The sequence below is a fragment of the Toxotes jaculatrix genome, chromosome 7 (assembly GCF_017976425.1).
Source record: "Toxotes jaculatrix isolate fToxJac2 chromosome 7, fToxJac2.pri, whole genome shotgun sequence".
Lineage (NCBI taxonomy): Eukaryota > Metazoa > Chordata > Actinopteri > Toxotidae > Toxotes > Toxotes jaculatrix.
In genome coordinates this window covers 28608922-28632875 of record NC_054400.1, presented here as the reverse complement: position 1 = coordinate 28632875, position 23954 = coordinate 28608922, and the positions used below count along the sequence as shown (strand labels likewise).

The following is a 23954-nucleotide window of genomic DNA, read 5'->3' as shown; positions in this document are numbered from 1 at the left end:
GGAACAGAGGTCGGAATGTTTTTATTTGGAGGTGGTCAGTCAGGCTCGGGGAGATCGTAAAAGGTGAACTTTTGAACTTGGGAGAACGCCCTGAAGCCATTAGCTGTTTCAGTACCCCCCAAAATCCGGTGTTTGCGTGCCCTGCAAAGGTTTGGGGAAAAAAAAAAAAAGATGGAGTGAAGGCGAGAGGAAGGAAAAGCAGTGATAAGACAGGATGGGTTCGGCTCAGATAATATGAGGCTGACCTGGCTGCAGAGCCATTGGATATCGCTGGATCAAACGTCCCCCCCCTCACAGCTCACTTCTCATTTCATTTGCTTACAGTTGATTTTTTTTTTCTTCATATGTTCCATATGAACCAGAACTAATCTCAGTACCTTACATCAGGGTCTGTCCCAGGCGCCAGTCCTGGATCGTGCCCCGGAGTCTCTGACTGAAGATTTATTGACATTTCCAAGATTAAAATTCTTTTAACTCCGCACACCCTCTGTGACTAAGAGATATGGTCGGTGTTTGCTGGTTGAGTTTGTGAGTCACTTGATTTTAGAATAACAGGTGATTTAATGAGACGAATTATAAGGTGTGTAAAGGAGAGTTTGATGGCTCTGTCAAGTTTCCTTGTGCTGTAACCATGATAATCATTTTAACAATCGGGAAAAATAAAAGATGAGCACTTCATGTTGTCAAACTTCAGTAAATAGATTCAAAGGGTTTAGAACTGAACGTTTAGAACTGAAACAATCAGTTGATTAATTGATTGGTCCACACAGAGCCAATTAATCCTCAGGTTTGATCATTATATATTTATCAGGCAGAAAACAATCACTGGTTCCAGCTTTGTAACTGTGACAATTCTTCTTCTGACATTTAATAGGCCAAACAGTTACTTAATCAATTGAAGCAATAATCAACAGATTTTTCTATAATGGAAATAATTTTTAGCTGCAGTCACCCAGTAACCCTAACCCTTTAAAATAACAGTTTCATTATTTTAGCGGTTTTCAAAAAAAAATGAACCACCAACCAAAAAAAAAAAAAAAACAAAAAACAAAAACAACCCCCCCTCCCCCCCAAACAACAACAAAACCAAACGCATAAATAACAGATCACTTAAATTAACAGATAAATACATGAAAGAATAATTCAAAGGAAGCTGAAGCTGAATGCTTTAAAATATTTTCTCAGTCCCTGTTAAGGGTTTCCTTTTGAAATCAATAGTTTCAGCAATTTGCAGACAATTTCTGTTAATTATAGGAGACTGATAAAAAATAATATTCACACAATTAAGAGCATTTCATTGATTGAATATGGTTCTTGTAATATAATAGTATAATAGTATTTTTCATCATTTGCTTCATCTAATAAGTAAAAATAATTCTGGGTGAAGAAGGCCTTCGTAAATAACGTTGAGCTGAAATGGGTAGTCATTTAATCAATTAGTCAAACAACAAATAAAAAAATAGATGAATATTTTGATAGTTGATTGATCATATAAATACATTTTCAGTCTTTTCAGTTAGGTGCGTTTACTCTTTCTTTGTCTTATTTGACTTTAAAGTTTTCAGTTTTGACCAAATCACGATTTGCTTAATCAAGTTAGCTGATGAATGGATCATGAAAATAAGAGGGACAGATGTTGCAGATGTTAAAGTCCAGCTGGTTAACTCATCACTGACTGGTGAAAAGTGCAGTGAAGTGCTGACTGTTGAAGCTCTCTACCAGTTCACATTGTTACGTAGAAACAAAGCAGCCAAACCCTCCTTCAGCCTCTGGATGACATAACCACATTTGAAGAACAAACTCAATTTGCATTGATTTTTGAATTGACCAGGAATTTGTCCCCCCCCCCCCCCCTCCTGCTCAGTGAAGTACGCTTGTTTTAATGTAATTGAACTCATTGGAAGATGAAGGAGCAGGAAGAAGGAAGGAGACAGGTTGGGTGGAGGGGTTAAGTATTTGTGTGGATCCATGTTTGGGCCTTGGGGGTTTGCAGGCTGGCACGGTGGGGTAGATAGGCTGAAAGAAAGTGCCTTGTCAGCCCCCTGCTCTATCTTGGGGCGGGGGGGGGGGGGGGGGGGGGGGGGGGGGATCTGTCCCATCCCTCGGGGCAGGGTGAAGGGGACGGCTGACAGTGGGTGGGGCAGGGACAGGATGCCAAACCCCCCCAGTGTGACGCTTGAATGATAAGCCAGGAGGAGTACAGTAGGGGAGGAGGGGTTGGTGGTGGGTGGAGGTTGTGGGGGCCACGCAGGCAGATGTGATCCATCATGTCATGTTTTCTTCTTCTTCTTCTTCTTAACTTGACTCCCTCCGTTAACTCTTCTGTTCTAATTTGGATGAAATACATCATCTCATATAATAAAGTGACCTGAGAAGGCTGTGTTGTTACAGTTAACCATAATAAATTAATTACCAACTTAAAAAAAACCCATTCAGCCTCAAACTGTAATTATTTAAAATGAAAAACATAAATTAACTGAATGTTTTTAATTTAAAATGTGTGACATTCTCAGTGTTTTCCCAAGAATTGAATTAATTTCTGTTGAAATGTGTTGCACATAAAATAAATTAGGGCTGAAACTTGGCTATTATTCCTTTGTCAGTTAAACTGCTGATTATTCTCTCGATTAAAGGGTGAATCATATGGTCTATGAAATGTCAAAAAATACAAAGAAAATGCTCAGTACAGTGAGTTTAAAGTCAGTCTCGTCTGTTAAGTGTCTAATTGTTGCAGCTCTACAACAAAATCAGTGTGAAATAAATTAGAATTTAGACCCTGATGTGATTCTGAGTTCAAACAAAGAAAAGCAGTAGTTTTATTTTAATTATATTTTATTTAATTTCCTGTGTAGACATGAAATAATTTTTTTAATCGATGTTTCAAGTGTGAAGGTTTTCAAACTTTGGTCCAGAAATGAAGTAAATCCAGCAGATATCAGATCATCAGCCTGATGTCTCCTCTGGGTACTCTATCAAACGTAATAAAATATCTCTCTGTTATTTAGTCCAATACTAATAATGTTGAAATGTTCCTTTTCACAAAGCGTTTTACCAAACGTTTCTGCGTCCCCAGTGCTGTGAAACAGGGCCGAGCAGTTTTAAGACATTCCAAGATCATGTCACCAGACTGTAGAAAATGTTCCACCCATGCTGATTAGCATTTCAAACAAAGTGATTTATCTCACAACAAGCTCCGTGGCAAATGGTGAGCATTTTAAAGACTTCATACTGATCAATGAAGGGATTTACAGTGTGGCATCGGGACTAAGGCCTGTAGACACTGGAAATGTGAGAGATCAGTGAAAAAAAAACACACGAGAAACAGAAACTTAAGCTTGATCATTTTAGTAGTTTTAAAATGATTAAAACAGGCTGAGCTAATTATTTAACTGATCATCCAGGTTTTCTTATAATGATGTATAAAAAGGATAAAAAACCACAATGACATGTAGTTTGTTTTTATTCTTACTTGAATAAAATTAGAGTAATAGCATAGAAAATAAAATGGATTTTTATTTTGTTTAATGAATACAGGACTGACTTAATTGATCAAACATTATTTCAGCTTTTAAGTTGAAATAAATATGTTAAATGCAGCCAGATAATATGAAATAATTAACACAGGAAAACACTCATTTAAAAAAAACTTTGTAAGATGTTGGTGAGTTGATGCAATTTTTTCTTCAAACCACCTTCCAATCTGTAAATGCATTCATTTTCTCAAAAACCACCATGATTCTCTTCCTTTTCATTTTCTTTAAAATCAGTTTCTCAAGTTTTTACTCCTGTGAAACATCACATTTCAATAAAATTTAAGTTTAACTCTTTTTTTTTTTTTACATGAGAATGTGACGTGAGCTTACTCTCTTACTTTACTTTTTCACCTCCTTTTTGTCACCGTCGCTCTGTCAGTTGCTGTGAGAGCTCGTGTTAGCAACACATGGACTCTCCGGCGGTTCTGTCATTGATGCTTTTAGGTTCCTTGTGTCTCTTTTTCACTTATTTCATGTCCACATATGAAAAGCATCATATCTAAACAGCACATGTGCTTTCAATTCATGTGTAGATGCTTCACATGACCTTTATTTATTATAGGATTGAAGAAGAATTCTCTAAAATGTCTTCAGACCATAGGGATTGGAGATGTGACTGAAATCCATATTTCAAAATAAACATCTTCATTTATCCTTATATTTCTAAATGTAATGAGAACACGTTTTTGTTTACATTGGCACACAATAGTTCCTTCCTTGTGTTTCCTTGTCAGTCTTTGTCTAACTTAATGGCTTCAGGATTCTGGACACACAACACAACACAACACAACACAACACAACACAACACAACACAACACAACACAACACAAAACAACACATGCAGGTGACAGAGTTTTAGATCATCCCGTTATCTTATCTTATAAGCAGGACATTCAAACAGTCTCATCACATCACAGTGTCAGTGCAGCCACATTATCACACAGAGCCTCTCACCTGAATCCCTTCACATTTTGTTAGATTAGATTACAATCTAAGGCTGTTGAACACTGTAAAAAATGTAGTTTTACTAATCTGTCTAGTATTCACTCTTACAATCTTATTCTTTCTACAACAAGAAAAAAAAATCTGCTAATTTAGTTTTAGTAAATTTAGTTTTTTTCTTTTTTTTTTACCTGTTGATTTGGTTGATTTTCTTAGTGCTGGTTCAGTGACCTGCTTTATTCCGCTGCTTAGAAACGTCCTGAATGAAGAGAAACTGGCCTTGAAACAAATCCTTGTGCTCTGTGGACTGAAGGGTATGGTGATGTAAAGACGTCTCCAGAGCACAGATACTAAAAAAACACACCCTTTTCTCAAAGTTCTCAAATGTTAAATGGCAGGCACACATTGTTTCTAAACATCTTTAATTCTTCATTTAAATTCTTTATCAACGCTTTCTTGTGCTGCACTGGCTGAATATGCAAAAAAGTTCACGTTGAGACATGAGGAAAACAAACTAGTCTTTTTCTGCATCTAAATTTGAAAAATGTAGTTGTCGCTGATTAGGGGTGATTTTTAATTGTGATTAAAGCTACTAAAACATTAAATGACACAAGATGAGATTAAAAATGAAAGAAGCAGGACACTGGAATGAGTGGCCGTCCTCCGTATCTCTGTAAAAACCAATGTTTTCAACAAATAATTTAACACTCGGTAAATTACTAACTACGAACATTATACGTTTGTGTGAATTAAAAAAAAAAAAGTATCATGATTTGATTTCAATCAAAACCAGCCTCATCATCCTTCAGCTCCCTCCATCATTTAGTGTGATTTTTCATGATCAACTAACCAGAGAATTTTCAGGGTTATTCATGTGATCTGTTAAATGTGGGAAAATTGTGAAAATGTTTCTGTCAGATATCTTGCATTTTTTTCAGACTCACTTTCCAAAAGCTGCAGATATTCCGTTTATAATGACATAAAACAGAACAACGCAGAAAATACTCTGACCCAGGATATTTTTGGACATTTTATCTTAAAAAAGTGACTCTAATGATTAATCAATGACAAAAAAACAAAGCCATTTCATTTTCCGTTTGATTGACTAATTGATGAATTGACAACAATAAAATCCCATTTACGTACGTATCATGGGAGGACACAGTGAGTTTCGTGATGAGGGATTTTTTGTGGCTTCCAGCACTGCTCTCATCCTTCCACACGGCTCACAGCTCTTCCCCGAGGCTGTGCTTGTGAATTTGTTGTTGTGTGAACTGTGATGGACACGTGGGGGAGGTGGCAGCGAGCGCTATGGGAACGGTGACCAGGGTCAGTGGGATGTTGCTCTTGAAGCATTAATGGCCCGCTCTCCGCTGACCTCCACGTAACCCAGGAAAGTATTTACAGCCTCCACTTGATCCATGAGCTACAGGCTGCGATGGCAGTGAGGCTGCTTTCTCTGAGAGGTTTGCTGCCTCGATCCTGGCACAACCCGAGGCTCTTAACAGCTGCTAATGAGCTGCAGGGGAGGATGGGGGAGGAAGCGGCTGGCTGCCATAAACCATATTTTGAGGGGGATGTATTACAGTAAGTATGGGGGGACAGTTGGTACAGTGACGCTGGCGATCCGCAGGCCACGCTTTTGTCAGGCCGCTGTGATATTCAACACGTTGCCCGGTCAGAGGCCATAAATGTCTTCAATTTGAGTTTGAATTTGGGTGGAGGATGAGTTTACAGGCAGCTGTAAAACACTGAACTTGGTATGTAGAGGAGGGATGGCTTTCCTGTGAAACTGCAGCGCTGGAGGATGCAGTTGTTGTTGGGGGGGGGGGGGGGGGGTTATAAAAGAGCAGCTGAGCAGTTTCAGTTCAGAAACACTATTTCCATTTTAGAGGGGGAGAGGGGGCTCTCCTGTCCGCAGCCATAGCAGTTAGGTGTGAGACACTTGGATATTTGAATGAGAGAAGAAAGTCACAGGTGATTTGTCCTGAAAAGAAGGTGCCGGGGATCTGCATGCAGAGGTCTGTCCACACTGAGCAGACAGTGCTGTCCTTCCAGTCCTCCCCATCCTCACCGGTCGTTTGACAGTCAACAGATAAGACACACAGAGCTGTGCATACTGACTCTTTTAACAGGAATCTGCTAAACACTTACTGTTCTCATTACCTCAGCACACACACACAAACAAGCAGCAAGGAGCAAACATTCCCCAGGTCGCTCACTTGAGCAAGGAGTAAAGGGCCAACAAACACGGACTGAGGCTGACGGATCTTTGCACAGGGAATATTTTTGCAGTTTGTCCATTATTTGTTTATTCTGTAAGATGTAGTCAAAATTGTCCATCACATTTTCTAGTACTTGGTTTTATGGCAGTTAGCTAACTGATTAACTGACTGATGCATGTACACAGATTGATTGTAGAGTTGTTCAGTGTGGATCAGTTTCTACAGATGCTACTGACCGGACCAGTGTGTCGACCTCAGCTGACAGATGAAGTTAATCAGCACGTTTGGTGTAAATTCATTAGTGCATGGACAGTACAATATGTGGACTGTTAGACAGTATATTCCCTTTTTTGCGTTTTATAATAGGATCTTACTTTGGGCGGTTTTAAAGTCATAACCTCAGGAAACTGGAACAAAAGAGCTGATAAGTAACATGGATATGGGACTTGTATAGGAATGTTTGTTGTCTAACAAAAAAACCCCAAAACACTAATGGTTAAAAGTTAACATTTTACTTCATTTGATAATTAAATTTAGAAGTTACCGAAGTAACTTGACATATTACAGATAAGCTACAGAGCAGTTCAAGAGGTCAACACTTGGTACCAAGTTGAATTCAAGCAGCGATGGGTTCATCTGATCCAATCTGAGTCCAGTTCCATATCCACGTATTGAATTCCAGTCCTTTCCATCTGTTACTTGGTGGTTTTTATTTCTCTCAGTGCAGTAACCAAACAACTTTGACCTGTTTGTGTGGTATTTAGTCACAGCTCTGTGACAGTAATCCTGTCCTCACTCAGAAAACTAATTTACTAGAAAAATACTAGCAAAATATTCATTCTGCTCTGTCATTCAGTTAAATAAATGGCTGATATTTGGCTCTCACAGCGCACACTGAACGTCAGCTGAAGCTGAGCTTATTATTGCTCTGTTATAGGTCACAGAATCTGATGGGTCACAGAATGTGGGGTAAATCTTCTTTTCTTTTTTCTTAGCTGTTGCCCTTAAGGTTTGAGAGACCTTAAGAAAGATGTGAACAAATAAGATTTGTTTGCCGGGGATCTAAATGTATCTTTCGTTTTTTTTTTTTTTTTTTTTTTTTTTACCAGTTTGGACCCAATAAGAAGTGAGATTCAGCTGAATGTGATGACCACAGTAACTACAGCGCAGAGGCAGATGCCTCTGGTTTGCTTTTTTTTTTTTTTTTGGTTTTGTAAGATGATGATTATCAGATGGCTGCTACAGGTCTGAGTTTGCACAGTGCAGTACGCTTGCCGGCTCTGGGAGGTAGTAAAACTCTGACCCCTGGTATGATGAAAGGGAAGTTGCTCCTTTGAGCGTGTCAAGCAGCGGTGACAGAGCCCCCGCCCCTCTGACCACAGCGTGACCCCCCGCCCAGCCGCCCGCCGGGATTAGCTCAGATGAAGACATACATTCATTAGGTTAACATAACATACGCTGATGACCGTACTATGAAACAGTCTCAGAGGCTATAAAAAAGTGGCCTTCACCCCTTTGTTTGATCTCAGAGGCTGCACTGTGGCCAACACTGTAGCATTAAAGAAGAAGTAGGGTGAACTATAACCTTAAGTGTAAGAGCTCTTTAACTCAAATACTTATCAGTGATTCATCAAATTTTCACAAACAGAGGAATTTATGTTTTAAAATAGGAAAAATCAGTTTGAGAATATTTTAGAAATAGATCATATTGGCTTGTTAAAACATTTGATATAAACGACAGATGTGAAATTCTCTAATACAAAGGGCTAAATAGTTTGAATTAGTTGGGAAACATTGTTTCCCAGCTAGGTTTTGGTTGCTGTGCAGCTACAAAGGTACCAAAGCTATGAATTTCACTGTGATGACAACTGTTGCTGTTCATTGACAAATAGTTACAAGTCAACTTTAGAGGTGGTGATTTCTATATCTGAGCAACATTGGTAATGATGGATGTGATGATGGAGCAGAGGGTGGGGCAGGGCTGAAGAGCTTACATGATGTTATACAGATTTCAGTCAGTCTTAAAAGCCAGCTGTTCTCCATATAAGAGGTTGTGGAAAGGTTTTGGTATTTTATTTTGTTATATCCCAAAAAAAAAAAGGTTGACAGTGCAAAATGGAGGATATCTGGAGGTTGTGGAAAGGAAATATCCAAAACAAAAAGTAAAAAATAAAAAATAAAACAAAAAATAAAAGTCAACATAGTTAATGTACAGCTTTGCATCTTAAATCCAGTTTTAACAAAGGTCTTAAAAAGTTGAAAGCCTTTTTACTTCGTACTTTGGAAAATGTTCAGTCTCTCTAGGTGATCCGATCGTGGAAAGCGTCTGCTGTTCACGGAGCACGGTGCTCTGTGAACTTGAGTGGCGCTGGGAGGCAGCGCCACACGGGGCCTGAGCGCTCCGTCAGCCAGAGGCAGCGGGGAGGACAAAGTAGACATTGTGCTGTGCTGTTACACAGCGAGGTCAAGGGTCAGGTGTAGAGGTCAAAGGGATGACTGCCGAGCAGCCTGTGAAGCCAACACTTGAGTTCCTTCACAATCTGTCATATGTAATATCCACCATGGAGCGCTGTGAGGCTCTGACCCCGACTAGACCTGATGACAGCCTGCTAATCAGGACACCGGACTGTTTGTCATGTTGAAGATGGGGCACAGAGAGCTGGTCCTGTGAGCGGTTGTAAATAGGCTCCAGTATTTGATTTAAGGTTTTACCTGTGGGACCAGGTACAAGGTAGCACCCCTCCCAGATTCAGTGGACCATTCAGGAACAGTCATCATTTGTCAGCAGAAGCTAGATACAGTGATCCAGCAGCAGCAGTATCAGCAGCAGCAGCAGCCCTGCTAAAGCCAGGTGGTCCTCCTCACAGTGACTCCCCTCTCTATTTGGTTTTAAACACGGCTGTGCCCACCACTGAGGTTCCAGACCTCGGCATCTTTTCCTGATCACAGCGGCAGAAACTGGACAGACAGCTTCATATTTTTATATATTTTTGGGGGGCATGCCTCTTAAACCCCTAAGACCCCTAAAGCCCCCCCCTAGTAAGCTCAGATTTTGAACCTCGGTATTTATAAAGCCCTCCATACGGTCATGGTTATAACCCCATCTGCTCCTTCCATGTTGTCTGAGACAAACTGAAACTCCTTACTGTCATGCATGGTTGTCTCTGTTGGGGTGTGGGGTGTGGGTGGGCAGAGTGGTGCCTAAGGGCTAAAGCAGCCCTCTCTGCTCTGACCTCTCAGCCAGCACAGGATTCATTCTGTCCTGCTGAACAGTGAAAACAATGATCTATCTGTGGCTGCTGCTTCCTCTCATCCATCTTACAGATGGAGGGGGGGGTGATTGATTGATTGATTGATTGACCGATTGATTGACTGATTGATCGAGCAGAGAGCTGACATCACACAACTGTATTGTTCAAGTGTAGTCGGACAAACCGTTTCCTGTGTCCTTCTGTCGTGTCAGGTCTTAATTCATTCACGGTGTCCAGCACCACCACCACCACCACACCTTGATCCTCAAAACTTTCATTTCATCATGTCAGAGCTTCTGTTGCTCTGTTCAGCCATGGTGTCCAGTAGGAAGGTCATAGGTTCACTAAGTGCTGTGAATGTTGGCCATTTTTCTTCCACTGTCGTTTCATGCATGTTGCAAAGCAGCTGACTACATATGTAGGAACATGACATGTTCACATATTGAGCCTGTCTGTAAAGCTATGATTGGTCAGTTGTTTCTCCAGCTGGTGGAAATAGATACCAATAGGTAGCAACATCAGACCTGTTTGAATTGCCTGTCTACTGATTCACAGGTCTGAAACCAGGCTGCTGGCTTCAGTCATCGCTGATAGTGATAGATAGCGTTTGCGTGGGACCAGTCAGTGCAGAGCTAGACTTGGATTTCTTGTTCTAGATAAAAGCCAGACTGTCAGAGTTTAAGCAAATCATTGATGCACACGTTAAATTGATGTGAATGTCAGCCAGTCATTTCTTGTGTATTAGCAAGAGGCTGTTGCTCAGTCACAGAGGTGAGGGGAGTGATAGCTCAGTGATTGTGTCAGAGGTTCAAAGACAGTTTGACCTCAGTCAGACCTCAGGGATCACATGGCCAACAGCCAGGTTACTGTGGCATCTGAATTCAGCCTCTACACTGATTCCTCTCTCTACGTCCCTGTCATCATCACGAGCCCTCTATGTCCTGTTCGGGGTTTCTTCCTCAGTGTGCTGTGATATATGGAGGCCGTGTGGGTTGTAGAGCTGAGATAAGAGTGGAGTTGGCCCGTGGCCAGCCCGGCTGGCAGGTAGAGGCCAGCTTACTCTGATAACAGGCTGGTGTTGCCCTCCACTGACCATGCGGAACCCTGGCCATCTGGGACCGAAGAGCGGGGACAGTGATGGACTGAGATATGGGCTGCATGAATGTTTAGGAGGGAGCGCTAATGGCTTCTTAAGGACTTCAGAGGGAGTGTGTGGGGGGTTCTTAGTGTACATTCAATATCTGCTGCATGTAAACCTTAGTTGAGGCCTCTACACTGTGGCCTCATGCACAAAGAGGTCCAGCCATATGGTACTTTCTGGTGAGGAATGTGGTTTCCACTGTATAGTAAAACGCATTACAGGGTCAAGTGTGGATATTTATTGACTACAGTGCTGTGTAAAGAGTGTAACCGCAGCTGGAGGCTGCTTTATTTGAACCACACCATGGTAGAAAAGCTGTCTTTATTGGGGGTTGTGTATTGTAAGAGATTTAAGAAGCATCTGTGGTGTTTGTACCAGAAAAGACCAAGGTTTGATCACCAGGCTCATGAGCTCCTGGGCAAGAAAGTGTGTAACATTGTGTTTGTCAATATTATGAATCAGAATGATTTTGAACAAATTTCATCTCAGGTTTTTTTTTTTTTTTAATATTTCTATCTTTATTCATTGTACAGAATAAAGTTTAGTTAGTGAAAGGTTCTCTCAGTGTCTTAATCTTATAGAGAGAGGGAACAAAGAAAAAGTAGTAAAAAAAACTATATGTACATATTCACACACACATATTAATGGACAGTAAGCTTAGTTCACCTCAGGAGGAGAGTGTATCTCACTTTACTTTGCTGTGAGGCCTGCTCTAGGTGGAACACCTTTGGGTCAGACACATCAAAGAATTTGACTTCTGGAGCGATTTTATAGACACAATTATGAATGAAAGAAAAACATAATCGATAAATTGATAATGAAACAAATCAATCGCTGAAGCTGCTTAACTTGGCTTGGCTCTCTGCCTGGCAGCTGCTGAAGATTGTCTTCCAGATCAATTGTCTGTTAAATGTCTGAAAATAGTGAAGAAGCCCATCACAATTTAGTAGATTGGAAGGTAACATATTAATATATGACTGTTTTTTCTGACAATCTCAGATATAATCAGTTTACCATCATATGTGACAAAGAAAAACAGCAAATCCTCTTATTTGAGAGTGTTGGACTGATACAGTTAATCGCTTAACAAAATAGTTGCAGATTATTTTCCTCTTGCTTTCCTGGTTAATTAACTCATAGTTTCAGCTCATGACCAAAGACATACTTTGAATCTGAGTGGTATTTGAGGCAGCACTGCAGGTAGCTGTCGTCAGAGGATCTGCAGCCAATGATATTTCCAGATTTGTCTTTGTTTAGCTGTGGTGGCTACAGCTTGTGATTATCTGGCCTTGTGAGCCAGAGCCATGGACTAAATGCGGCAGAGTTCATGTCTGAATCAGTGGTTAAATCACCACATAAAGTGAAAAGAAACGGATATCTGCCTTCACTTTCCTCCTCCTTCAAATGCCATCTTCCATTTAGTCTAACTGTAAGAGCTCAGAGCTTCTGTGATGAAGGGCTGAAACAGTACTGAGCAACTTGTGGTAAATACCATATTGAGCATGCATAGCATGTCTCCATCCACAAGGAGGGACATGAGGAGGACAAGAGGCGGTATGTTATTTTGATGGGGAGCTGATTGCGCCGGAGGTTGCAGAGGTTTTAGAGGTGAAAGGTTAAAGATGCAGCCTTTCTTTGTCAACACACAATGGGCCAGAGAGCGGAGCAGGCTCCGGCTGTATTGGCTGCTGCTGCTAAAAGCCTCCCCAGCCTCCAGCTATAATGGTCAATAAGCTGTCATGAGGATTAGCAACAGAGACCACACACTGGAGAGCTCCATTCTTCTCTGCCTCTTGTCCAAGATGAGCGAACGCTACAGCCTTGGAGTACAGACTGAAACAAGGCTTAATCTTGATCCCAGAGATACTACAGTAAGAACTGACCAGAGAGCAGTGGCAAGAAAATTGGAAAATGATGTGTGGGTGGACTGATTGCCCGATATTCTGACCACGTGTGTGTCCTTGTACAGGCGTGGACCTCCTGTTAAAAGATCATCACAGCAGAAAACGGACCTTTTTCCCAAAGCACACTGTAGTGTTTCAGATTTTACAGTGTGGGCTTTTCTACCTTCAAGCCCGTAAATATTTCCAGCCATTTCAGTGCAGCGTGAACATTGTGTTACAGAGACTTGAAACCTGCTCGTCCACTGCACTGGGCGTCATGTTTGCGGCTCAGTGACGTCATCATCCAGACGAACAGAGAAAGAGACTCTGCTGTTGAATTTTTTTTTTTTAAATGCCATTTTTATTGGCACTGAAACATGGATGGATTGGCATGAAATTATTATTCAGACGTTCATAATTCCCAGAGGATAAATCCAACAGACTTTGGTGATCCCCTGATTCCTCCTGTAGCATCATCACTGGGTCTGAATATTCATTTGTTGACTGCTGATGGCTTATAAATAACTTCTAACATTCCCTCAGGTATACTTTTTATTTAGAGTTAGTTAGCTAAGATCTATGCTAAAATGTTAAGCTAACATGCTAAACATAAACATATATGTTTAGCATGATTGTGATTTAGGATCTGAGTGCTTCTGAAACCTGGATGAGCTATGGGGGGGGGGTGTGCTCACAGACACCAGTGCTTGACTGCATGCGTGTTTGTGTGCTGTACGTCAATATAAGTGTGTGTCTCTTCAGGGGAGGGGGGGTGGGTGGGGGTGAGGCACGTGTGAGTTGGAACAGAGCTTGTGTGTGTGTTGGTGTATTCTCCAGGGAGAACATATGCCAGTGTTGGAGGTAGAAGGAGGTGGGTGGTGGTTGGGGGGGCAGCTGGCGTGTGTCGGGTCAGGGGTCTACAGCTGTTGATAGCAGGGTGATACACTGACACAGATAGGGGGGGGGGGGGGTCTGACGCACCGTCGGCCCACACTCTGCACCCGTCTGGATGTGAGTGATGGAGCTCGCCGGGCACCGCGTAAGTGAGAAGTGGACGCCGTGTCTCCAGGCGGCAGCCGCACAGATGGCCGAGCCGCTGATGGAGACGGGACGGGGGGAAGAAAGTGGGTATAAAATAAAAGCTCAGACAGAGAGAGGGTAATCAATCTGAAGCAAACAGATTGTTCTGTGGTAATGGTTAGACTCGTATGGTAGTCAGATGATACACTGGGCTCTGTAATAAAAATCTGATTTATTCCTGTCAGTGTGGTCCTCCTCTCTTTGCTGTGATGCAGTTGGATTGATCCAGTATGTACTGTACAGATTGTCTGAGCCGTACCCTATGTGATAGATCCTACTTGTACTGCTACTTTCTATTAGTTGCCATGGAAATGGTCATATTTAATAGTTTTAATCGTGTTTGTCGCCTTCACAACTTCCATCAAATGACAAGATTGCAACAAGTCCACTAACTTGTCTGTCTTTGGTTTAGATAAAAAAAAAAAAAGCCAAACTGCTGGGTTAAGGTTCCTGACAGATTATCAGGGCTGAGATGGATCCAGTATTGACTCTTTGTGCGACAAACCGTCCACCCTGACCTCTTTTTTTCCTGCTAGGATAACAAACGTCCTCCTTTGCTTCTCAGTGACACCAGTCAGTATTTGCACAGTCAGAAAAGTTTACTTGTCAGGAAAACATGTACACAGGTCCTTTAAAGAGCTGGTCACATGAATACTGTAGTTTATAAAGCTGATTTATTTAGACGATAGGTGAGATATTACTGTTCCTTACTTTGTTACATTTGAAACATAAAGTATGTAAATCAAGAAATTAGGCACAAACTAAAAAACCAAAATAAAATGGTTCCTGATTCAAACATGGATATGACGGAGCTGTGGGCCCCTTTTGGCCCCACAACGGCTGTTTTTTGTGTCAAAAATGAATTGACTGGGGACTTGGGACTGGGTCCCACTATGAGACAGGGCCTCAGGTTTTGGTAAAATGTATGAGCCACCTTATCATTTCAGAGGTGTTGTACCTCAGGGGTGTTTATAAGCAAACAGTTTAACAATGACTCAGATTACCACACACTAATCGACACACAGTGAACCTGGGGCCTCTGGGACCCCCGGGGGTCTGTGGCCTTTTGCTCATTTGGCCCAATTGTTGCACATACACTCGTCACTACTTCAGTTCCTTCAAAGATACTGTTTGGATTTAATTTTTTGTTTCTATATTGCATTCTCATTTTCTTCTTCTGGTTCTCAGTTCGCTTCAGACACACACTTTCTGTGATGTCCTAATTTAGTCCAGTGTTTTTTTTTGCTGATGCTTTCATTAGGAAGTCATAGGTTAGAAACCACTCTGTGTACACTTTAAGGAAACATACACAACGCATCCTTTAGGCTGATGAGCCTCCATCATCCAGGAATCAGGCTGCATCATCTGTAACACTCTGAGGTGGCTGAGGTGGAGGTGCACTGGAGGTGGAGGGACACAGTGCACAGTGTGTTTTTGAAGATAAACCCAGTGTGAACCTCTTGCTGTTGTTTCTTGAGCAGTCCTTCATACTTTACCCAGTCCGTCCTCTGCCTTTGATTCCTAATCTCTCAGTGTGAGTCCACATTTTAAAGTAGTGATTAATGGAGAACCTTAACACTGCTCTGAGCTCAGACCTCACTTTATATCACTGCTGATACCAAGTCTAAGTAACGAGGCCTGAATATTGACCGAAGCGTCTAATCTGTGTGAGCTGCTGCTGCTGCTGCTCTCTGTGAACAGTCAGGCTGGATGATCATTTGTCTCCAGCTGACAGATGAGATGTGCTCCTCTCAGTGGGAACTCTCTGCTTTGCTCCATATGTTTAACACGGAGGGAAATAAATTACATTTACTCTTGAAGCTGTAATTGATGGACATCTTGTGGACCACCTTTTAACAGTAAATAGTACAATCGTAAATGGCAAATAAAACAGTCATGTGACATGATTATTGTGCTGTGCTCCATTTTAAGTAAGATGAATTTGAGTTTTGTTGTCCAGCCTGTGTAGGTCACATTGTAATTTGAAATGTGAGATGTTAGTTAGACCAGAACAGCCTCATTTTTTTTTTTTTTAAATCAGTTCTTCAATGGGTCCAGTTCTCACTAGGACCAACATGTTATATGTTTTCTGTCTAACGTTGCACTGTTACTGCCCCTTTTTAATGAATGTAGGTATTCATGGCTTCATTATTCTGAGAGGAGAGAGCATGTTCAGCTGTGTGAGGTTCAGTATGTGACCTGGTGCAACCAGAACACTGCTGGAGATTTTTTTCTCATGCTCATGAATTCCCAGGTGTCAGAGACAGGGCTGTAAATAAAGAGGGTTTTTCCACAATCAATTAATCTGTCAATTATCTACTGATGATTATATTACGAAATCACAATCTCCTATAGCCCACAGTGATGTCATCCAGTGTCTTGTTGTGTTTGATGACCAGACCAAAAAAAAAGATTTTAGGAAAAAAGTGTTTTACATTAAGAAGAGAACGGCTGGATTTTTTTTTACCTTAAAAAGTGATGAGAATTCTAAAAATAGTTGCTGCCTAATTTACTGTCAATCATCTGTTTGATTAAGTAATTCCTCTTATACTTCATTAAAAAAATTTCCCCTCTGCCCTTTTATGGTGAGTATAGTGTTGTGGAAATGAAGGATGGTTTTATTCTGGTATTAATCTTAGTTTCAGCGTCATTGTGAGTATCTCCATCTTTCTCTAACCTTCCTCTGTGTTCTTATATTCCAGGCTTTTACAGTGACCATCCGCTGGAGTCTGAGCAGAACGACAGCATGGGTGAGTTAACAAGCATACGTTTAATTCTCAGATGTGAACCAGGGATGCCTATATTTTCTGTATATAGAGTGAATTGACTGAATTAATGAGTAGTTTTCCTGCTTCATGCACTGAAGTGCTGCCTTGTACTCGCTGATTTTCACTACATTATGTGGCAAATGTGTAAAAAAAAAAAAAACAGGCCTGAGAAAACACACATCTCCCTCTGAACATGCCCAGGGTCACGTACTGAATAACATGACAAGATAAAGAGCTCCATCTAGTGGTTAAGAAGACTGCAGTAATTTATTGAATATCATCATTTCCAGTCAAATCCACAAGAGGGGAGTATAAACTCAGTAATGATGGAGCACTGTCCTCCAGTAGCTGAGATCCCCTTTCTCTTTAGCTTCAACTGGGAGAGATGGTGTGAACATTTACCAGCACGTGAAAATGAAATGTTTAAGAAAAATCCAGAGATTTATGATTGGAAGAATTATTCATTTTTTATTTTTTTTTATATAAAGGAAAAGGCCAGTCTATACAGGTCCAGTGGTCAGAGAGTTTGTTCTGTAAATAAAAGTCCACAGATTTTATGCCATCATCAGAGGTGTCTCTGCATTGTGGATGAAACACAGACCTGAAATGGGAGATGTAAAAATGTCAGAAATGTGTGACTCCTGGCTCAGAGGAAACTGCAAGCAAAGGGCCAGGGCGGGGGGTGGGGGGTGATGCAATGGTCCAATGTTAAGGTCCAGGTTCAGGCGAAGTTCATTTGGGATTCCCCTGGCTGCTATCGCAGCGCCAGGTGGTACCGTGAAAGGGTCAGAGGTCGGACACAGTTCAGAAACTGCTGACCTCTCTGTGACTCTGTGCTGACCTGATTGTGTGCAGCTCTCCTCCGGCCTAGCCTTTCTCATCGCTCCCTTTATAAACCTGCGGTAGGAGAAAGGGGGTGGGGGGTCGCTAAGAAGTGGAAAGAAGCCCCGAGAGGAACTATTAAACCTGCGCAAACAGTGAATGGCCGGCATTGTTGTGTGCTGCAAGAGGAGGCGGGGATTTATGAGGCCGGGTCTGATTGGGTTGTAAACTTGACGAGGTGGGCTCGCGGCCGCGACTGCTCGCTCTCTCTCTCTCTCTCTCTCTCTCTCTCTCTCTCTCTCTCTGTTGGCCCTTTTCTGCTCCCAGGATGCCTTGGTGCACGCACTGGGCAAAGGGTGATGTTGGGGTCAAGGGGGCTGAGGCAGGGCTCCTCAGGCTTGTAAATGTTCTGACAGGGGTGGGAATTTAGAGACCCCCATTCAGCGCCCAAAAAACCCAGGTCAGGGGCCAAATAGCTGAGTTAGCAACAGCTGTTTTCAACACTAACCCTGTAGATGAAGTCCTACTGTCAATTCAGATATCTCAAACCACAAAATGTTGCTGTTTCTTTCTCCCGGGCCCTTCTTCTGAATCTTCTTTTTTTCTCCAGATTTGCAGCATGCATCACCATCTTCACGAACTTGCAGATGGTCGTTTATTGGGGATTGATTTGTGGTTCGTAGGGTTATAAACCAGTAAGAGTGTGGTGTCCTGGGCGCAGATGTAGCTCTCTGCGGTGGTGCTAGAATGCAGGAGTATATAAAAGCTGGAGCTACACACTTATTCAGTCACACATCCATTTGGATCAGTTATCTATCTTAGTAAATTGTTTAGGCATTTGTATTTTGCTTGTTCTAAAAAAAAAATTCAAATGGTAAATAACTTTATAAGCCGGATCCTTCAGATTAAAATCTGTTTTATAACCTATGTGGTTATGTTTTGCCCCTTTGCCCCCCTTCCTTTAAGTCCCACTGCGCAGCTGACCAATGGCTGCAGAGTGGGTCGTCAGTGGGGTTATCAGGGTTCTTTGGTGACTACCTCTGTTCCATGGTTAATCATTACCAGCTGGGGACAGGACTTTCTCTGCTCAACTTTACCCCTGAGTGGTTTCACTGACTGGCTCTACATGTGGTTTTCCAGCTCAGTCCAACAAACTTTAACCATTATCTCTCAGGAAGTGTACACAGTGAGACTGAAACTAGAGCTTAAATAATAAATCTTATACCCTTTTTTTGCATTCCATGTCCAACTGGATATTTAATGCGGATGATGTTATCTACAAGCCTAAATGATGCTGTGGAAATACTGTTTAGTTTCATCGGTCCTTCGTTGGTTATGAAACCCAGCTCATAAATCAGCATATGCATCGGGCCTTGTGCAGCACTACACGTTCCAGGCCATAAGGGGGCAGTAGAACCTCAACAGACCTCCACGTGATGTATGCTCCCACGTGCCACCTGGACCCAGTGAACTCAACACCCATATGGAACTACTTGGCTGGAGCCCAGCACATGCCTTTCCTTTGTCCTCACATAACTGGGCTAACTTCATATGCCTCTGTCCAAAAGTCATTCAAGATCACCAGGTTTTCATTTTTTCCTACGTGCTCCGCAGCAGAGCAGTCGAACACTTGACGCCGCTGCCGATCCCTCTCTTTGTTCCTTTGTGGTGTTTTTCCTCCTTTTAAGTGGATTTCACTTAGGGCCTAAGACGTGTGTTTGACCTAAGTGAACGTATAGATAAGCAGATAAAGAGTGAAAGGCCAGTAGTAGCTGTTTTCTTTCACTTGATTTTTCTTTTCCTCTCCCAGGGGCGCCCTAGTCTTTTGCTACTGTGAACATGGCGTGAGTGCCACGGAGCGTTTGGGAGCTACTGCTGCTGCTGACCTCTGTGTTTTCTTATCATTTCAGCCTTTTATAATTCATGATTAGCCTAGATTTGATTCACCGTCCCTTTTTTTTTTTTTCTCGCTTGATGCAACTCGCGTTGGCGTTAGACTTGGGGTCAGCCTGCGGAGTGTTTCCAGGTCAGGGAGAAGTGGGTCACGCTGTTCCCAGTGTCAGTGCCTATAACTTCACAGTGTGCGATGACAAAAGCCCAACTCCACAGGGATAAACAAGCAGACTTTTGTGTGGCCCTGATATATGTAGCAAACAGTATTCATCCGCCGCATACAGGCCTCTGTAGATATACTGCTTAACTCAAAGCTGCAGCAAACCTGCGCTGACATTTCATTTAGTCCTTCACTTATTTATTTGGAGATTAATCCTTCATTTTCATTTCATTTGCTGTATTGTACCACAATTTCCCAGAGCTTTAAAAAGCTGCAGACTTTAAGGAGCTTTATTTTCTAGGGTTGTAGGTAGGAAGGAGAGAAAAAAACGAAATAAAAGAGTTTATTTTATAAAAACTTTCCCTTTTAAGATATTGGTTTTCCCATTAGCTCCAACTATTTTATGCTACATTTATAACAGTAGGAATAATAACACTATGAATATGTGTGTGTGTGTGTGTGTATCGTGATTCTCACTGGTTCCCTGGTGGCTTTGTTATGCTGTGTGGTCGTCAGACATCACCCCAGCTGAACACCAGAACACAAGATTTTGGTTCGGACCGACATGTTAGACAGGGAATATCTGAATTCTACTGGGAGAGTGGTTTTCATCCCCCCGGTAGAGTCCAGACACCTGTTGAATAAATAAATATATATATGTATCTATGTGTATATAGATATACATAGATATATACATACATACAGTAGTATATATACAGTGAGCATTAGATGCATCAGACTTGTTTTACACCTTAAGTTTTCTGTCAGCACTCATGAAGAAATATTGTTAATCTGCTCTTTATTAAAACTGTTAAAAGGCCAGAAGTGACCCGAGCTGCTTCTCATCGTCCCCTCTGACACTTTTCCACTGTAAATAAAAAGCATTTGGGTTCTGCTCTGGCTGGAAAACATCAATGTGTTTGAAATTTCCCAGCATGTTAACATAACCTTACAGGGCAATTACGGCGAGATTATTTCCATATGTCGACATCTCCTCCAATTACACACTGAAATGAGGTTACGAGGCTGATTAACTTTCCAAGAATTGTGGGCACAGATTGTTTCACTTAAAAAAAAAAAAAGCAAAAAACAAAAACAGAAAATGTGTAAAATAAAGTGACACTATTCCTCTGCTATATGTAAGTGTGTGTGTGTGTGTGTGTGTGTGTAAATGTGTAGTGGGTTGATTTGAAATGAGCCAGAGTTTAGCTTGTTTCTCAGTTTCACTTCTGTTACATGCTAGTTACAGTGCGTTTTTGTGATTGTCCTATAATTACAAAAGTCCTGGGTCCAGCCCCCACAGCAGCCTGTCTGTCTTTAAAAAGGGTCCTTGACAGGGAATTCCTGGAATATCATGGAGTTTGGAGAGGTGCTTGGGTTTGGTAAGTTTAGGTCTGGGCATGTGATAATACCCCCCAAAAAAACAGCAGCTTCATAGAACATAGCCCACAGAGTTTTCCAGCTTGCTTCACACATTTTTTTTTTTTTTTGTGGTAGATGATTTTGAGTGTAAGTAAAGTGGAGAGCAGACGACATTAACAAACGAGAACCAACCAAGCTTTGAGGTCATGGAAGCGGTCGCACTTTGTAATGGAAAATCAGAGAAAAAGCCATGGAATTTAACTTCTGGGTCACAGTGGGAGGACTGCTTTGGATAAGACTGTCAGCTACAATGACTGCATTGACGCTACAGTCAACAGAACATGAAATGAAGGTCTGTGAAACCCAAGATTTTCAGCCTTCAGTGTCTATACAGTATGGCCATTATGGAATGATTCACTTTTCAATCACTGGCCTCGAACATCCAGAATAATATGGTGACAACAAACAAGATGTAATATGTTGATAATGCATTTTAATACCTTTGTTATTGATATAACAACATGTAGATCCACATTTAACAAGATAATGCAAGTAGATGGTATAAACAACGATATAAACAACAACCTTTCTTGACCTTTCTTGTGAATATCTGTTCAGGTATTGTTGTTTGTACGTTGTGAAATTGTTCCTGTAGCTCTGAGAATCAGAAACTGTCTGGTCAGATCAGTGCTGACACTTCTCTAAAGCAACCCATAGCCTCACTGATTTTTAAATGTCCACACGTGAGGCTGCTGCTGGTTTCCATTCACATCCGCACCGTTTTGAAAATCAACGTGCGGAGGCTTGAAATGGGGGCTGATTAGGTCAGTCATCACGAGGACATCACGTCTGCGTGTTGGTCAATAATATGTTACCGCTGTGCAGTAAATACAGGGGGTGGGGGGGGGGGGGGGGGGGGGGGGGGCATTACACGTCAGTGTGCACTGATATCTGGACTATCACAACTGATATCATAACCTTTATTGACCATTAAAACCACTCTCGCTCTCTATAGTGAAGTGAAACTGCTCATTGTCTGGAAGGTGGAAGAGCACATTCAGACACATGAAACACTGTGATGCAGACTAGTTAGAGCCCAGGGAATGTACATACGAAGAAAACCCGTATATGAAAGGCAGGTGGCATTTTGTGCTGTGCCTTCATGTGGTGACATGGTGCTGCGCGGACACTTTGAGATATATCATACTCTGAGATTTCTGCCTCCACCCTCACACAATGCAAATGAATGAAATCCTCTCTCCAGAGAAAAGTTTCCCTGCTCCTCTGAATAATAATAATTTATCATTATTATTATTATAATTTAAAACAACACTGTAAATGCAGGAGGGACAACAATAGTGTGAAGATTTCCCGTACAGTGACATACCCTGCACGCAGTATGCTTGTGTATAACATATATAGTCGGGTTCACACATTACCGTGAGCATGTTGTACTGGTCTGGGCCTCGCTGGTCCCCTGTGACCGGCTGGTTACTGAGTCGTTTGAACCGCAGTCTGCATTCATTGATCAGTGAGTTATTCTCATGTAAACCCACCGACAGCAATGAATGTTTATTGCAGCCTTTAGAGTGAGCAGCTGATCTGCTCTCAGGTGAAACATCTTCTGACCAAAGTGAAGACCAGCACAGGTTAGGACCCAGAGTCCCTGTCCAGACTCCTGGCTCTGCGTTTTCCTCTGAACAGGAGCAGAACTGAAATGTTTGGCTTCCAGACGGCTGTGTGTGCTGTGGCATCCCTCAGGGTACAGTCAACGGTCGATGGTTTAGGATAGAGCTCAAACTCACCGACAGCGTTGAATGTTCACTGCGGGGCACCGGGTCTGAGATCTGTGTGTCTCGGCATCGGACGGGGGTTTTGATTGGTGGCGGCTGGAGAAAATCAACACATGCGACACATGAGTCGCAAAACTCCAAGCTTCCTATTTTATTTTCATTCTTCTCCAGCATCTCTCTCTGTCGCTGCAGTTTGACTCAGACAAGTGGAAAATCACACAAAACGCTCGCCTGTCCCTCGCCTGCTGGTTCCCATCCAAACCACATATATTTCTAAGGTCTGCAATTCAAATTGAAACATATATTTTGGTTTGTTGTGCGTCTGCTGGGATGTCAGGCCTGTCAGTGTTTTATACGTCCACCTCAGCTGTCAACAGATGGTTAAAACGATTGCAAATACTAACTTTGTAATGCTAATCATCACCAAGAAAGACAAGCTAAATGTAGCTGTGTGCTGTATCACAGTCCTGTGAGTGTGTGTGTGTGCTTTTGTTTCTCTTGGCCTGTGTGGAGCGACTCCATGCCAAGACGTGTTACCACCCATGTCGGCGTGGAGGTTCAAATGACGTTGATGCGAAGCCAGTAGGAGTGAGAGAGAGAGGGAGAGAGGGAGAGAGGCGCTGATGCAAAGGTTTGGGTTTCCTTAAATAGCTCTGCAGACATGGTGAACGCCATGATCGCTGTCATCATCCTCACCTTCTGCAGAACTACTAACAAAACTCTCATCTGTCTCCGCCGATTCTGCGCTCCTCTCATCTTCAGCCTGCAGCAAGAAGAAGAACAAAAGAGAGAGAGGGGGGGGGGGGGAGAAAAAAAAAATCAGAAATGGCATGTATAAAAGGACAGAAGATGACGTCAGTCTGGCTCATGCAAGGAGGCGAATTGGTGCAAGTGTGATCAGAGAACGCCGCTGTGCCCCACAGCTTAAACTAGTGCGCTGCAGTGTTGAGCTAGTTAGCGATTACTGTTCCCTTTACCCTGCGCTGAACCTCAGCTACTGCTCTGGGAGTGCGCCTTCCTGTGTTCGCCTCTTTGAGGTTGGAAAATCATGCAGTCATGTTTTATTAATGTGCTCTCTGTCTGTCTCTCCTTTTCTTGTCT

At 42.1% G+C, this 23954-nt stretch overlaps 1 protein-coding gene across 3 annotated transcripts in view; it reads left to right on the top strand.

Annotated features, from left to right (window-relative positions):
* LOC121185004 (nuclear receptor subfamily 6 group A member 1-A-like) overlaps positions 1–23954 on the top strand; it is a 72956-nt gene that overhangs the window by 555 nt on the left and 48447 nt on the right. For 2 of the 3 annotated variants that reach the window (XM_041042954.1, XM_041042953.1), the window contains exon 2: positions 16758–16805. In XM_041042954.1, the coding sequence (XP_040898888.1) occupies positions 16758–16805 (48 nt within the window). Of the gene's footprint in view, positions 1–16666; positions 16671–16757; positions 16806–23954 lie in introns of all 3 variants that reach the window. The other variant, XM_041042955.1, reaches the window with a different exon arrangement.